Source organism: Pristiophorus japonicus, chromosome 5 (genome assembly GCF_044704955.1).
Source record: "Pristiophorus japonicus isolate sPriJap1 chromosome 5, sPriJap1.hap1, whole genome shotgun sequence".
Classification (NCBI taxonomy): Eukaryota; Metazoa; Chordata; class Chondrichthyes; family Pristiophoridae; genus Pristiophorus; species Pristiophorus japonicus.
Genome location: NC_091981.1, coordinates 131,568,646 through 131,586,597, shown reverse-complemented (window position 1 = coordinate 131,586,597; position 17,952 = coordinate 131,568,646). Strand labels below are relative to the sequence as shown.

Genomic DNA, 17,952 nt, shown 5'->3' with positions numbered 1-17,952 from the left:
AAGGAAAATGTTACAGTGCTAGAATGAGAGAATGTCCTTAAAAGGTCAAAGTATCTATTTGGTTGGAGTTAAGAAACAATGAAGAAGCTATTGTGCTACTTGGTGTATTTTATAGACCACCAAATAGTGGAAAGGAGATAAAGGATTGAATTTGTAATACAGATTGAGGGTGAGGAAGTAGTGTCTCAAACGAGCGTACTATGCTTAAACAAAGGGGACGACAGTGGGATGAGGGCAGAGTTGGCTAAAGTAGACTGGGTTCACAGACTAAATGGTGCCACAATTGAGGAACAGTGGAGGACTTTAAAGGAGCTCTTTCATAGTGCTCAACAAAAATATATTCCAGTGAAAAAGAAGGGTGGTTAGAGAAGGGATAACCAGCCGTGGATAACCAAGGAAATAAAGGAGAGTATCGAATTAAAAACCAATGCGTATAAGGTGGCCAAGATTAGTGAGAAACTAGAAGATTGGGAAAATTTTAAACGACAACAAAGAATGACTAAGAAAGCAATAAAGAAAGGAAACATAGATTACGAAAGTAAACTTGCGCAAAACATAAAAACAGATAGTAAAAGCTTTTACCGATATATAAAACGGAAAAGAGTGACTAAAGTAAATGTTGGTCCCTTAGAAGATGAGAAGTGGGATTTAATAATGGGAAATGTGGAAATGGCTGAGACCTTAAACAATTATTTTGCTTCGGTCTTCACAGTGGAAGACACAAAAACCATGCCAAAAATTGCTGGTCACGGGAATGTGGGAAGGGAGGACCTTGAGACAATCACTGTCATTAGGGGGGTAGTGCTGGACAGGCTAATGGGACTCAAGGTAGACAAGTCCCCTGGTCCGGATGAGATGCATCCCAGGGTATTAAAAGAGATGGCGGAAGTTATAGCAGATGCATTTGTTATAATCTACCAATATTCTCTGGACGCTGGGGAGGTACCATCGGATTGGAAAGCAGCTAATGTAGCACCTCTGTTTAAAAAAGGGGGCAGACAAAAAGCAGGTAACTGTAGGTCGGTTAGTTTAACATCTGTAGTGGGGAAAATGCTTGAAGCTATTATTAAGGAAGAAATAGCGGGACATCTAGATAGGAATAGTGCAATCAAGCAGACGCAACATGGATTCACGAAGGGGAAATCTTGTTTAACTAATTTACTGGAATTCTTTGAGGATATAATGAGCATGGTGGATAGAGGTGTACCGATGGATGTGGTGTATTTAGATTTCCAAAAGGCATTCGATAAGGTGCCACACAAAAGGTTACTGCAGAAGATAAATGTACGCGGAGTCAGAGGAAATGTATTAGCATGGATAGAGAATTGGCTGTCTAACAGAAAGTAGAGAGTCTGGATAAATGGGTTCTTTTCGGGTTGGAAATCGGTGGTTAGTGGTGTGCTACAGGGATCGGTGCTGGGACCACAACTGTTTACAATATACATAGATGACCTGGAAGAGGGGACAGAGTGTAGTGTAACAAAATTTGCAGATGACATAAAGATTAGTGGGAAAGCGGGTTGTGTAGAGGACACAGAGAGGCTTCAAAGAGATTTAGATAGGTTAAGCGAATGGACTAAGGTTTGGCAGATGGAATACAATATCGGAAAGTGTGAGGTCATCCACCTTGGAAAAAAAAACAGTAAAAGGGAATATTATTTGAATGGAGAGAAATTACAACATGCTGCGGTGCAGAGGGAGCTGGGGGTCCTTGTGCATGAAACTCTTTTGGAGTCCTTGTGCATGAATCCCAAAAAAACGTTAGTTTGCAGGTGCAGCAGGTAATCAGGAAGGCGAATGGAATGTTAGCCTTCATTGCGAGAGGGATGGAGTACAAAAGCAGGGAGGTCCTGCTGCAACTGTACAGGGTATTGGTGAGGCCGCACCTGGAGTACTGCGTGCAGTTTTGGTCACCTTACTTAAGGAAGGATATATTAGCTTTGGAGGGGGTACAGAGACGATTCACTAAGCTGATTCCGGAGATGAGGGGGTTACCTTATGATGATAGATTGAGTAGACTGGGTCTTTACTCGTTGGAGTTCAGAAGGATGAGGGGTGATCTTATAGAAACATTTAAAATCATGAAAGGGATAGACAAGATAGAGGCAGAGAGGTTGTTTCCACTGGTCAGGGAGACTAGAACTAGGGGGCACAGCCTCAAAATACGGGGGAGCCAATTTAAAACCGAGTTGAGAAGGAATTTCTTCTCCCAGAGGGTTGTGAATCTGTGGAATTCTCTGCCCAGGGAAGCAGTTGAAGCTAGCTCATTGAATGTATTCAAATCACAGATAGATAGATTTTTAACCAATAAGGGAATTAAGGGTTATGGGGAGCGGGCGGGTAAGTGGAGCTGAGTCCACGGCCAGATCAGCCATGATCTTGTTGAGTGGCGGAGCAGGCTCAAGGGGCTAGATGGCCTACTCCTGTTCCTAATTCTTATGTTCTTATGTTCTAGGAGCAGATTTGCAAGGAAATTCCTGAGAGGTGCAAGAACTATAGAGTAGTGATAATGGGAGACTTTAACTATCCCAACATTGAATGGGGCAGTGATTGTCTTAAGGACAGAGAAGGGGAGGAATTTCTGAAGTGTGTTGAAGAATTTTCTTGATCAGTACTTTTCCTGCTCAATGAGGAACAAGACATTGCTGATTCATGTCCTGAAGAATGTAATGGGTCAAGTGGAAATTGTCACAGTGGCGGAACATCTAGGGGACATGATCATAGTATCATAAGGTTTAGATTAGTTATGGAGAAAGATGAGGAGCAAAAGTACTTAAATGGAGGAGGACTAATTTCAGTGAGCTGAGGAGGGGTCTGGCCCGGGTAAATTGGAGTCACAGAATCATAGAAATTTACGACATAGAAGGAGGTTATTCGGCCCATTGTGTCTGTATCAGCCAAAAAAGAGCTATCCAGCCTCATCCCACTTTTCAGCTCTAGGTCTGTAGCCTTGTAGACCACGATTCTTCAAGTGCATATCCAAACACTTTTTAAATGCGATGAGGGTTTCTCCCTCTACCACCCTTTCAGGCAGTGAGTTCCAGACCCCTCTGGGTGAAGAAACGTCTCCTCGGTTCCCCTCTAACCCTTCTACCAATTTAAAAACATTTATGACCTCTGGTTATTGACCTCTCTGCTATGGGAAATAGGTCCTTCCTCTCCACTCTATCTAGGCCCCTCATAATTTTATACACCTCAATCAAGTCTCCCCTCAGCCTCCTCTGTTTCGAAGAAAACAATCCCAACCTATCCAATCTCTCCTCATAGCTAAAATTCTCCAGTCCTGGCAACATCCTCACAAATCTCCCTTGTACCCTCTCTAGTGCAATCACATTTTTCCTGTAATGTGGTGACCAGAACTGTATGCAGTACTCCAGCTGTGGCCCAACTAGTGTTTTTTTAATTCTGGCATAACCTCTATGCTCTTATATTTTCTGTCTCGGCTAACAAAGGTAAGTATCCCGTTTGCCTTCTTAACCACCTTATGTACTTGCCGTGCTACCTTCAGGGATCTGTGGACATGCAAGACAAAGACTGACAGGCAGAAATGTAATGGAGCAATGGGCGACCTTTAAAGAGGAGATGGTTTGGGTACATTCCCACAAGAGGAGAAAGGGAGGGTCTCTGAAGCCAGAACTCTCTGGATGACAAAGGAGCTAGAGTAGAATGAAGCAGAAAAATACAGCCTGTTAATAATAGGGAGAATCAGGCTGAATATAAAAAATGCAGAGGATGAGTGATAAGGGAAATAAGAGGGGCAAAGAGACAGTATGGGAATAGATTGGCGGCTAACATAACAGGGAATGTAAAGGTCTTCTGTCGGCATATTAACAGTAAAAGGGTTGTCAGAGGAGCAGTGGGGCTGATTAGAGGCCAAAATGGAGATCTACTGGTGGAGGCAGAAAGCCTGGCTGAGGTACTAAATGTGTACTTGGCATCGGTGTTTACTACAAAGAGGACTTTGCCAAAGCTATAGTAAACGAGGAGGTTATCGGGATACTGGGTGAGATAAAAATAGATAGAGAGGAGATACTAGAAAGGCTGGCAGTACTTAAAGTGGATAAGTCATCCGGTCTAGATGAGATGCATACCAGGTTGCTGTTCCTCTTAGAACAGAGAAGGCTAAAAAAAAGATTTGATCGAGGTGTTTAAAATCGTGAAGTGTTTAGATAGAGTAAATAAAGAGAAACGCTTTCCAAAGGCTGAAAGGTTGATAACCAAAGGGCACATATATAAGGTGATTGTCAAAAGAACCAGAGGTGACATGCAGAGGAACTTTTTTATGCAATGAGTGGTTAGGATTTGGATTTGGATACAGATTCAATAGTAGCATTCAGTAGGGAATTGGATAAATACTTGAAGGAGAAAAAAAATACAGGGATATGGGGAAAGAGCGGGGGAGCGGGACTAACTGAATTGCTCTTCAAACGAGCCAGCATAGACTCAATAGGCTGACTGGCCTCCTTCTGTGCCGTACTATTCTATGATTCTCTGCACCAGTGTGAATGCATGTGTGCACGCAGAAATCTGGGACCATTTCCTTCAGGATTGCTGAAACGGCTGTAATATTTAATGAAACCTTGTACAAAATCTCATATTAAGACAATGGGTTGAAAATTCTGGCCTCATCGGGTACGTACGAAGTGTGCACAGACCCGACGATGCATCGCAAAAGTCGATTTTTTGGGCGGGATGCGCATGCGCCGAAAAACGGCATTTCCAGTCTGTCAAGATTTCTCTTGACAGATTCTACGCATCCCTGCAGGAAGGACAGCCACGCGAGAGAGATTGGGCTATTTGCCCAACTCATGCCCAGCACATGCCCAGCGAATGTCTTTCAAACTTTTACGCCTGGTAAAAGCAGGCGGATAGCTTACTTTTACCAGTGTAAGAGTTTTAAAACATACAAAAATTAAAAATTAAACATACAATTTTATATTAAAAACCATGTCCATTAAGGTAAGTTTATTTTTAACACTATTAAAACACATTCAAAAAAATTCCAAAAGATATATATATTTTTTTAAACATTTAGTTACATTTAATTTAAATTAATTTTATATATGTGAGGTGTTTTATTTATTTATTATGCTGTGTTTGGGTGTTTTAGGGTTTTTTCTCATTGATAGTAATGGGAACTCAGACAAATGGAGTTCCCATTTTTATCACTGAGAATATTGCATAGTGATTGGTGGTCCAGGCCCACGTGACTCCAGCTTGTATGTATCGTAAGTACCTCAAAGTCATCTCCCCATGCGCAGCAAATTCAGGCTTGCGACCGGGATCTTGCGTTTCTCCAGGACCACCATGTACTATCGTAAAAAAAATTCTGGTCGGAGGCATTCGTACGAAGGAAGCCTCTCAAAAGCAATTTTCCCCCAATGCATTTTTTAACTTTCTTTAATTATAATTATAATTTTTGGTCCAGCATTGTCCTCTTATCCTTCCTATTTTGAAGGTGGTGGCCAATGCTGGGATAGAGTCAGATGCAGTGGTGGTCCTCCAGAATCTAATCGAACTCTGATCTCCATCTGAAATACACACACACACACTTTCCAGTCGTGGTCAATGGATAGTGTTCTGGAACAGAAACCCTATATGATTATTTTTTCTCCCTCCCTAATCCACAGAGGCTGAGGCCTGGAAGTGTAATTTAAAATTATTTAAAAAAAATAAGCGATCTCCTGGTTAAGATCACTAAACTTAGCACAGACCAAACCTGGGACTTGCTGAAATGGCTCAATTACACACTAGATCTAAACCTAGGCCTCAGATAAGAAAGGACAGGCATCTTCAAGTTACCAAAGCTCAAGTACTTAATCCTGGACTTTTGAAAGTGTTAGATTTTTTTATAGTGTTGACAGAAAATGGCTCTCTTTACTTATTATGCTTATTTTTGTATACGTGTATTTTCCTCCTTCAAAATTTCAAACACTATAACAAATAAACCTTTGCTTAAAATTAAGGGGAGAATTTTGCGGGGTGTGGGGGGGGGGGGTGGGGCGGGGTCAGCAGGCATGATCGGTGGCGAGTCAGGTGGGAAATGAATCTTTTGACAGTGGGTCAGGAGCCCGCTGTCAACCTGGCGCCATGTGCCTTTCCCAAATGTCGGGTCTGTCAACGCTGAGCAGACCCAACACGCAGCGGCGGATGAGGCAGTTCAAGTCATTATGACCTTACTAACAGATGATTAAGAACTATTTTCAGCTCACCTTCAGAGTCCACACTGCTCATGGATCACGTCAGGTAAGCAGGGCAGGAGTTGAATGGCCATGGAATCATCTCATTACTTGACAGCTGGAACTGTGCTATAAAAGCTCCCATCGCACAGCTGTTCACTTTCCAAACTCAGAAGCTGTTGCTTACTGCATTTGGAAGACAGATTGAACTTTATGCAGTTGCAAGTGTTTAGAGCAAACTCCCTATCCAGTGTAACCTCATTCGAACAACCTCTCTCACCAGTGATAGGTTGCTTCTGTCATTTCAAGTTCACCTGCCATCTATTCCATCAGAATGGGTACGGTTTATACTGTCTCACCTTAATTCTCAGAACCCTACCATGAGGAGCCTCAACACCAGTAGCACCAGGCACACCAGCAAAACGAACAACAGCACCAACTTTCACCGCAATCAACTGATGCTACACAGGACATTGCTGCCCGGGACTCCAGGGATGGCCTCACCATGAGCAGATTTACTTCACTGGACACTGTAAACCCTGGCTGTCACATGATGCACCAGGTTGGCACCACCCCACACCGACACCATAAAGTATCCCTACAATGCCCAAGCCATTCTTTTGATTGGACTAGGATGAGGGTGAGTTTGAGGGGTGGCTAGTGAGATGGGGAAGTGATAATGTAGATAGAGAAGGATGGGTGAAGGTGCAAGATAAATTGGTGTGAGTAAGGATGTGCAAGAGTAGGGTAGGGAAGGCAGAGTGATGGGGATGTGATGAGTGGCACAGCAGGATGAGGTTGAGTGTGGCTTTGCAGTAATGTTTTGTGATCTACTGAGATAATTGAAAGGTTTGTGCTACTGCAGCCTGGTTCTTATGCCCTCCTCTGCATTGTGCAACCAGGCTTCATTGGACTCCTGGGACGCCTTTCCCGCTCATTGGAAGGGAAGAAGACCCCCCTATATGCTGTGACTCCCTCCATATGCTTATGGAGGGAGTCATGGGAGAGCCTGGGTGCAGCCGTGTACCTCTGTGCAATGCTTGTCAGTGTTTGCAGCAACTCACTGCTGTAGAACACTAACAGAACAAATGCCAAAATTGATTTGTGCATGTTCCCTTTAAGGAAACCAGCTGATGACGCCTCATCAAATGACGCCATTTGACCTGCTTCCTTTTAATTGGCTGGAAACCTTGCTGGGTGGACTTGACAAGCCCAATCAGGAGAAAATCATTTTGGACAGTGGGCTGGAGCCAGCAGCGAGGTCGGGACCTGCTGAGGGTGGTAAAATCCTGCCCTAAGAGTCTAAACAGATCATAAATTTAAAAAATATAATTCACACCTAAAAATTGTAATATTTGGATATGTTTCTAGGTTTGGCTACATATTATTTAATAATTGTAGAATATATCAGTTATGAAATACATTTAAACCAGTAAATATTCTTTCTTTATTCCTCTAGGTTTTGGTTCCAGTCCTTTCAAGCAAGAGAAACCACAGAACATGGCCACACTTTATTTCACAAGATGTAGACCGTCATGTGGAAAATATCAGAAACAAGGTTTATGTTGTGAACGGTCAAGCGATGGGACGGACCCTCCTGCCTATACCAAGCATCACAGCCAAAATAGGAGGCAGCAATCGGGAACAGGGGAATGGGAACAAGTAAGGATAGTTAAATACATGTAACAGACATAGGTGTTAACACTATTCATAGACACAATTGGAAGTTGCACAATTTAAAATTCACAACTGGCATGTCTTTCGATTAATTACTTTAGTAATCACTCATCTCTAAATTAATCAGTAATTTAGATAAGCCAGTTGACGATACTGTATATATGAAATACACATTTGGCGTAATTTTGAACCGCATCAGTTGTGCGGTAATTTGGTGGAGTGGATCGCCTGCCCATTTTGGACACATCCGGTTTTCATCCCATTGAAAACACTGGCATGGTGATCCACTCTGCCAAATTACCGCCTAGGTGGTGAAGTTCAAAATTAGTTCCATTGTGTCTCATATGCCGATAGCCCTTTACAAATGTTCACTTCTGTCGGGGTGGACTGCCTACTGAGTGCTAGAAACATTTACTATTGAACAATGGCCATCAGTTGATTCCATCTATCCAAGGCCTTTGCAGCTGTCATACAGATGGGAAAGATATCACACAGAGTGTGAGACGTATTTTATTAAAAGTTCTAATCATTATTTCAAGGAATCATGTTGTTTCTTTGTGCGTTGAAATCTATTTGTCATTGACACCTTTATTTAATCATAAAAGATACACCATTGCTCACTTGTCTCATTTAGGACGTTTGTCCCTGATCAAGGTTTCTTTAGCAAATCTTTGCTTTGTCAGGTAGCTGCAAGCAGGGATTTATGGAACTCTCATGAATATTCCAGTTCACATATAAGTGTAGCATCATGGGCACTGATCCAACGTGAAATTGTGATGCCATTGAAAATAGCTAGAATTTTGAGTAATTGCTATGAAACTTGTGAAATCTGCTGTTTGCTCTGCTTTGGTTTAATTTTACTTCTTAATGAATCTGGTTTGTCATTTTTTTTTACTTGAGTTATAAAGGGGCTGAAATTGCCCCCCTCCTTAAGGCCCATTAACGCCTTTTGGAGGTGGTAATGGAGCAGATAGGCCTCACCGACCAGGGGTAGACGGATAAGCCGACCTGTCCGAAATTGCCCTTGAGCCTGGAGCGATGTGAACGGGTTTTTGCGCCACCCATGTTGCTGCCCCATCCTGCACGCGCCAACCGCCTTCGGACCAGAGAAATTGCCCCATGGGAGCGGAGTGGCCGCCGGTCGGTGCCACTGACAGCTTTCCCCTGTGGGAAGCGGTGTGTGACTGGGTGGCCCGTTCGCTCTTAAAGGGGAGAGGCGCTGCAGCAGTTGCCATGTTATTTACATTGTCAGCTGACTGTGAGGTCGGCCCGACAATGGTGGCCACAGGTTCGGCTGGGCCGCCAACAGACAGCCTGGCATCCCCTCTTGGGTACTGAGCCGCTAGCCCGGCCGAAACCCTCCCTGGTGGCCCAGTGGGCCTAACTAAACTAATCGCAGAGTTCGCAGCGTCCCTCCCCTTTAACTAAAGGAGTGGGATGTTGTGACGCGTTAGCACGACGCGGCACGTCTGCGTCACGCTGACTTCATCAGCTCAGTGCTGATGACTTGGAGTGACAGCCGCCTGCTCCAAGGGCACTTGCACCCCTCAACACTGCCCTGACTGGAAATAAAAGCCAAAGAGCTAAATATCGGTCCAATCTCCGCCCCATGGATTGGGCTGAATCGGTGAGTGCGTCTACTTTTTGGTCGGGGGGCAATTTCAGCCCCAAAGTCTTTCAAAGTGTTATTTGTTTGTCAGTCAGAGAGACCAGTATAAATTGGTATAAATTACCAACTGTGTTTCATTGGTTGAAGGGTTTATTGTTCACTCCGTAGCTCACTCGTCCAGATTACTTAGTGCAATAATGCAAAATTTGGAGTAATGATGCAATGCAATTGTCAGCTGCATGTGATTACATGTAATTATTATAGTCTTCCAACCTCCTCAGTTGCATCTTTGTACATTTATCCTTTTTTGGTCTCTTCTGCAAATTCTCAGCCATCTTCATTACTTCTGTTTCTGAAAATAAAGACTGGTATTTACATAGCAACTCATCACAACCCAAATACTGCACAGACAGTGAATTATTTTTCGGATGCAATCTTTGGTTTTATATAGGCAACCATTTGAATACAGTAACATCCCATAAACAGCAATGAGATGAATTATCAGTTGATCAGTTTTTGTTGGTGTTGATTCAGCAAAGCTAAGACTCAGAAGAGCTCCCTGCTCTTCATCAAAAAGTACCATGGGATCTTTAACACCCACCTAAGCCTGCAATTTAATATCACATCCAAAGAACAATACAGCACTCCCTCAGTATTTCACTGAAGTATCTGCCTAAGTTATGCCCCCCAGTGGGGCTTAATCCTGCAATCTTCTGAATTAGGTGAGAGGGCTGCCAACTGAGCAACCCTGTCAAGTGTAAGTTCAAGTTAAGTATACAAAAGTACTTCAGCAAACTCATCTGACATCTGCAATGTACTTAGAGTGGTGAATCTGTGGAATTCTCTACCACAGAAAGTAGTTGAGGCCAATTCACTAAATATATTCAAAAGGGAGTTAGATGAAGTCCTTACTACTCGGGGGATCAAGGAGTATGGGGAGAAAGCAGGAAGGGGGTACTGAAGTTGCATGTTCAGCCATGGACTCGTTGAGTGGCGGTGCAGGCTGGAGGGGCTGAATGGCCTACTCCTGCACCTATTTTCTATGTTTCTATATACTATACGAATGCAAATAGTTTTATAAATTGAGCATAGTTGCGTCCCAGTGTATACTGTTTTAAAATTTCAGCATAAGATTACATTATAGACTGTGCGTCCTTGCCCTAGTGGGGATGAGAGATACAATCACCTCCCAGGAAGGTTAAGACCAGTCCCGACTAATATTTAGAGGAGCTAGCTGGTCAGTTTCTTCCTGCAATTATCGTTTAAAACCCCGGTGTATTTATAGCCCTGCAACGCCTGTCTTAAAAACAAGGGGGGACAAATTTGCATCGTTTGTGCCTCCCGTAGGAGTTAGTGAAGGTGCAAACCGGCAGCATCCCGCTCCCGCCGGTAGCGTGATCGCCGTGCGCAGCAACCCATTTTTGCCAAGGAGCAGAAATTGGGTAGCATCCCATGAGGCTGCCATGGGCGATGTTCACGCCCACCTCGCGGATCGCGAACTAGACTGCATTCCGCTCATGGAGCGAAAAGTAAGAGGAGGTGCGTGCCACCATTTTTTTTTCATTGCCGGTTTACCAGTCCGGCCTTTCGCTGACAATTTTGCGGGGTCCGTGCCGCGATGGTGCAGCCCAACACGCCGCTTCTGTGCTGGGCTGTGGCCAAGGCACCCCGCTCCCTGGTGGCGTAATGGTGGCCCCTCGCCCCACTGCAGAGCTCACCGCTTGCCCTTCTTTTTAATGGAAGGGGAGGGTCTTGTGCTCGCACCAGCGCTATGCAGCCCCACGTAGCGCTGGAAAATACGCTCACTTACTGCCCCAGTCCCACCCTCGAGAGGAAGTGGAACGTACAACATGGTGCTCCACTTCCTCTTGGGGGTGGTAACCCCAATTTTGCGGCTGGTGCTGGACTTCGCGCCAGGTGCAGAAAGTCCTGCCTCGCCTCGGTTACCCAAACGGGGCGTAACCGAATTTCGACCCCAAAGTTTCTTGGTTGTTTGAGAGATCTGGCTGGTTGGCTCTCTCGTTTTCTCATGCTGCTCCTTATGTTGCAGTACCAATGCTGTAGAAGTTGAGTGAAAAGAAAACGGTTGAAGAGACAATAATAAAAAGTGGGTAAAAAGGGAAAATGAAAAATAAGAGACAAAGAAGAGGTAGGGGAGAGAGAGATGAAAGTAAGGGAGAGTGTGATAAACAATTGGCGGAGAGAGAAAACCAAGTGAAGGAGGAGACAGGCATTTTTTTTTAATAGACTTAACCTTATCAGGATACTTAGCTTGATGGGACACAGCCTGAAAAAGGTTTGAAAAGCACTGAAGGAGATAATGCTATTCAAATTTATAATCAAGAATGAAATTTGTCTTGAGTGAATTGAACCATTGGTGTTGGGCAGGTTGTGTAGGCAAGGTATATGTGTAGATAGGCCTTTGGTGTCCTTGGTTATGCCTATGGTTCCAGTGTATGGGTTGAGTTTATTCGCAACATTTTATAGTTTTTTACTTCTATAGTTTTTTCTTGCTTGTTAACTTTGCTTGCTCTCTATTTTTCCAGAAGTGCGTTCCCTCAATGATTAGTCCATTGATTGCTGTCAGGTCGAGAGAAATTACTGTCTCACTTGGATGCCTATACACTGACACTGTTATTGAAACAAAAGTTAATATTAACTAATATTATAAATCCACACAAAACCCAGTATATTTATTATTGTAATAGTGCTAATCTAATATGCGACTTGTCATAGATTAATGTGCGGCAAGATGTTTAAATTTTATGCACCAAGGACTGCTGACAAACAACAGTAATCACTGTAACAAAAGCAGAAAATGCTGAAAACACTCAGTAGATTAGGCAGTATCTGTAGAGAGAACAAACAAATTAACATTTCAGGCTTGCACTCTGTCAGAACTGGAACTTATAACAGATGGACAGTATTTAGTAAGGATCAGAACAAGGGAAATGGAACAAAAACACACACACATGGGGCAAGAGATCGGATAACCTGCAAAGTGCTGAAGTGAAACATAGGAAATGAGTGAATGGCAGAAGTGATATAAACATGCGAAAATAGGAGGCATAATAAGAAAAATCAAACAAATAGATGACATATACAAGACAAAAGTATTTTAATCCCTCTGGTGTTTTGGGTTTTTCTTATACTGGTTAAAGTGCAACTTCAATTCATAATATCATTTAATGGAAGAGAAATTGTTTGGGTTGTTCTGTCTCATTCCTGCTTTGTGCTTTTTAGGCTCGATCACTATGATCGGTTAATAGTTCATCCGGTTGAATCGATGGTAATCAAATGGACTCATCAAATTCGGGATGTACTGAAGAAGGACTCTTCTGAACCTTTGCTGCAAGGACTAAATCCTGGTCCAAAGACGGAGTTGGATTTCTGGAAGTCCAGGAAAAAAAACCTGCTGTATGTTCATGAACAAGTGAGTGGATGGAAACAGATCTCTTGGAGGACTTGTTTTATTTCAAATTTTAGTCAGCACCTCAAATTACAGAAAGTTTAGTTTCCATTGCCAGGAATTTATACTTAATTTAACTGCTGTATTATTCTTCTAGCTTCGGACCCCAATTGTTCGGAAAATGGCCAAAATTCTCGAAACAACAGAAAGCAGTTATTTTCCCACTTTCAAAGAAACTTTACAAGATGTTGTAGGTGGTAGGTACTGCTTTACACATTTTGTAAGTAACACTTGTGGAATATTTTCTAGTGCAAATATGATCAGTAGTGTCTGAACCATGTAAATATTAGTTCTAGTTTGTTGATACTGAGGCCATTTATATAAACCATTTTATGACCATAAAAAAGATTTTGCATTGTGTTGGTGGAAAACTTTTGCCTGGGCGTCAAGTTGCCAAACTGACGCTTTATGTTTGAGAAAAATCTGTGAGAACCCCTCAAGCAAGTACTGTTGCATCACTCTAGCTCCCCACAGGCTGCAGTTTGTCAATTTCTGATGTTTAAGAAGTTCCTGGGGCCGGATTTTCGGCAGGTTTGCGACCGGGTTTTCGCCGCGATTTGACCCTCTGTGGCGAAAACCCGGTCACAAAGCCCAGGCGGGAACCTCGGGTACCTGTTTGCGACGACGCTTTCAAGTACCGCAGGGGAAAGGTTACAAAAGCAAAATACTGCGGCTGCTGGAAATCTGAAATAAAAACAGAAAATGGTGGAAATACTCAGCAAGTCAGGCAGCATCTGTGGAGAGAGAAACAGAGTTAACGTTTCAGGTCGATGAACTTTCGTCAGAACTTCTGAGTAATTCCAGCATTTTCTGGTTTTATTCCTCAATATTTTATCTTTTTAACATTATCAGAAAGCAAAACATTATAACTGAATGGGCATTTCAAGCTCAGTGTGCATGTGTAGCGCTCTGCTTTACCTGACTAAAACATAAATGGAGCTGAATGTGTAACTCGGATTTGGTGTCTCGACGGGTGCTCGTCTCAAATCACTGCTGTTAACTCTGCAGAAGTGGGTAGTTCTGAGAGCTACTCCTCTAACTGGAGAACATTAAAACCTGTTGTCCATTCATTAGCAGCACTTGTTTCCTTTTCAAACAAAGTATTGATTGTATACTTGTCTATTCACCTGCCTGAGGTGTTGCCTCTAATTCTACTACTATGATCTCTGTTATATGAAACTTATACATGGGGTCTAATATTCATTTCATTCAAATTTATATCATAAATATAATGAATATACTATATAAAACAAAGCAGTATCAATCACATTAATCACAGGCATCAATGGTAGGTGACTTATCTTGTTAATTAGGCATATTACTCAGGTGCCTACAATATACGTAATTACTAGCATTTACAATGTCTACAATGGCTCACCAATCTATTCCTGTGACAAGGTTGGAGCACCTTGTAAAATTAATAAAATATTAGTTGATCTCCCATGGCATTGCATACAGTGAGTTGAAGAATATGTCTACTCTCTCATCTGCCTTGGTTGTGTTCATGTTGTTGATTCTCTCGGTCTCTCCACATCTGCTTATATTTCTCTTCCTCTTCTCTGCTGGTTCTATCTCTTTAACTATTTTTGCTTCTCCTCTGTATGCATCTACTTTTCTCTCTACCTTTTTATCATTTCTTTTGAGTGGGAGATGGTGGGTGTTAAGGTGTGGTATGACCAGGAAAGGTGCCATTAAATATGACCCTCAGCAGCTCCCTTCTCACCCCTGCAAACGGTCACCTCTGCTTCTCTTAACCCTTCATTTCTATCACGTTGCCTACTCCCAAGTACCTGTTTTCCTTCCTGCCATCTCCTTACTTCCTACCTTTTCCTCTTTGAATCTTACCCAACAGCTGAGTTCTCCCCTCCCGCTTGCTAGCCTGTCACTCACCTCATCCTAAACCCCACCCACTTCTCACACTCCAGCTGCGATTTTGCCAACGGGTGGGAGTTGGGTGCGGGCAGCATCAGTGGTGTGTGGGACATGCACTCCCCGCTCCAACCTTCCCTCTAACAGCAATCCTTCATTGATGGGGCTTGTTAAGCCCGCCCTGCGGGGTTCCTGGCCAATTAACAGGAAGCAGGTCTGATGATGTGTCATCAGCCAGTTTCCTTAAAGGGACCAAGTTCTGCAGCATTGAGTTGCTGCAAACACTGACAAGCACTGCACAAAGGTGCATGGCTGCACCCAGGCTCTCCCATGACTTCCTCCAGATGCTTATGGAGGGAGTCACAGCATGCAGGGAGGTTCCCTTCCCTTTCAATGGACGGAAGCGACCTCCTCAGGATACCAACGCAGCCTGGGTGCACATTGCACAGGAGGGCACAAGCAGGGATGTCGTCAGGAGGACCTCGCTGCAGTGGCACAAACCTTTCAATGATCTCAGGAGATCATGAAACACTAAACCTGATCCTGCTGTGCCACTCATCACAGCCCCATCTCTCTGCATTCCCTACTCTACCCCTGCACATCCTTACACTCACCAACTTACCTTTCACCTCCACCCATCCCGCGCTCTCTATCTACATTGTCCGTTCCCCATCTCACTAACCACCCCTCACACTCACCCTCATCCTTATCCAGTCATACTAACTAAAAACACACAAGGGTAGGCACTTTGGTCCTTTCGCAAATGTTCATGTAGACTTTCTGCTAATGTGTTGTTAAACATTGAAATCTTTATTTTGAACATTTTGTGTTCTTGGACATATTTGTGTGCACCTTTGGAAGTGGCTTAGTGAGTTGTAGTGAATGGTGAGACATAAAGGTACCCCCCGCAATGCTGATGAGTGTGAAAGGAATGGCTTGGGCATTGCAGGGATGGTTTATGGTGCTAGGTGGTGCCAACCTGGTGCATCATGTGGCAGCCAGGGTTTACAGCGTCAAGTGAAATAAATATAGCCACGGTAAGGCTATCCCTGGCCTTCCGGGCTGCAATGTGGTCGGGTGCTGATGCCCTGTGTCCTGTGCAGCATCAGTTGATTGCGGGGAAGGTTGGTGGTGTTGTTGGTGATGCTGGTGTGCCTGGTGATGTTGGTGTTGGGGCTGATTGTGGTGGGATTCTGAGGACCAAGGTGAGATTTTGTCAAGGGCTATAATGCTGCTGGAATAGATGGAAGGTGAGGTTGAAATGACAGAAGCGCCCTGTCAATGGTGAGCGAGGTTGCTCCAAGAAAGTGACAGTGAATAGAGAGTTCATTGCAAACATTTCCAACCTACATATAGCTCAAAAGTTTCTTCCAAATCCTGAAGGCTTCGTCTCCTGACATTGGAAAGTGAACAGCTGTGAAATGGTAGCTTTTCTACCATTTCTGCAGCTGTACACTTGGCAAAGCAATGGAGAGTCACTGAGAATCCAACTCCATTTACCTGGTGTGTTCCCCGAGGGATGGCAAACCTGTCAAAAAGTTGGTAAAATTGTAAATGCCTGCTTTTAATCCTCTTAAATAGCACTAAACTATCTGTTATGTACCTTAATGAAATGGCCCGCCGCTTAGTGTCGGGTTTGCGATCCGCACGCAGATCTGACAGCTGAGAAACTGACACGGAGGTGAGTTCACAATGGGATCCCAACCCGCTGTCAATCAGGGCTATTTTGACAACGGGAACGACTCCAAACCCGCACTCACAGGGCTGGGAAGATTCGGCCTCCCAGTCACTCCTCCTAAGGGTGGATGCCGAAAGGCGAGAAGCCCACACACCCTCAGCCAGTTTCTCTCTTACATTTCCCCTTCTACACTCCTTTCCTATCTGTTTCCCTCAAAGAGGTTTTGTTTTATTTCAAGAGTCAACGGGATTGAAATTTGTCGATGCCCAGTTTTGGGCACTAAGGTAGTGGCATGGTCCAGAAAACCGGGAGGCCTGAGGGCAGCCAGAAATTGGGCTTTATGCCACATCTAAATAATCTGGGCAAGTTTTCAGCACCTGTTGTGCTACCACAGACAGCTTGCCCTTCTGCAGCACTGAATTTCAGGACATCTGCCTTGCTGGCAGCAGCCTCAGATAAGTATGGGACATCGAGGACAGCAGTTGAGAGGCAGAGTGCTGTACGGCCAGGCCCTGGCTTCACATCACGATGTAAAAAGAATGCTTTTGCTTGAATATTTTTGGTGATGGCCACTTGCTAGGCCACATCTGTGCCACGAAAACCTGAGTGGAGCAGAACCGAGGGCTGCCCAATTTGCAAGAGGGGTCCTAATATAGGCATTAAGTCCCCTCATTAGCATCTGCAAGAGATCCAACACCTGTTTTAGGCAGCTGCCCTGGACTCCTGACAAAATGGCCTGATCCAGTATCAGGTCAGTTATCTTTCAGGCATTCCTGGGGCACAGGATGTCAGTCCCCAAAATTCATTCTTGTTGCACCCGTTTTATAATAATAATAACTTTTATTTATATAGCGCCTTTAATGTAGTAAAATGTCCCAAAGCGCTTCACAGCAATGTTGCAAAACAAAAGATAAATTTGAGACCGAGGCACAAAAGAAGAAATTAAGGCAGATGACCAAAAGCTTGGTTAAAGAGGTAGGTTTTAAGGAGCGTCTTAAAGGAGGAAAGGGAGGCGAAGACGTTTAGGGAGGGAGTTCCAGAGCTTGGGGCCCAAACAGCTGAAAGCACAGCCAGCGATGGTTAAGCAGTTATAATGAGGGATGCTCTAAGAGGGCAGAATTTGAGGAGTGCAGACATCTTGTGGGGTGTGAGGCTGAAAAAGAGATAGGGAGGGGCAAGTCCATGGAGTGATTTGTCAACAAGGATGAGAATTTTGAAATTGAGGTGTTGTTTAACCGGGAGCCAATGTAGGTCAGAAAGCATAGGGATGATGGGTGATCGTGACTTAGTGCGAGTTAGGACACGGGCTGCTGAGTTTTGGATGACCTCAAGTTTACATAGTGTAGAATGTGGGAGGCCAGCCAGGAGTGAGTTGGAGTAGTCAAGTCTAGAGGTAGCAAAGGCATGAATGAGGGTTTCAGCAGCAGAAGAGCTGAGGCAGGGGCGGAGGCGGGCAATGTTATGGAGGTGG

General features: G+C 43.9%; 1 protein-coding gene across 1 annotated transcript in view; it reads left to right on the top strand.

The window, feature by feature from the left end:
- Nucleotides 1-17,952, top strand: part of LOC139264459 (dynein axonemal heavy chain 11-like) — a 679,414-nt gene that overhangs the window by 23,448 nt on the left and 638,014 nt on the right. Inside the window, exons 3-5 of the mRNA XM_070880970.1 lie at nucleotides 7,639-7,841; nucleotides 12,709-12,898; nucleotides 13,032-13,131. Coding sequence (XP_070737071.1) covers nucleotides 7,639-7,841; nucleotides 12,709-12,898; nucleotides 13,032-13,131 — 493 coding nt within the window. The remainder of the gene's footprint in view (nucleotides 1-7,638; nucleotides 7,842-12,708; nucleotides 12,899-13,031; nucleotides 13,132-17,952) is intronic.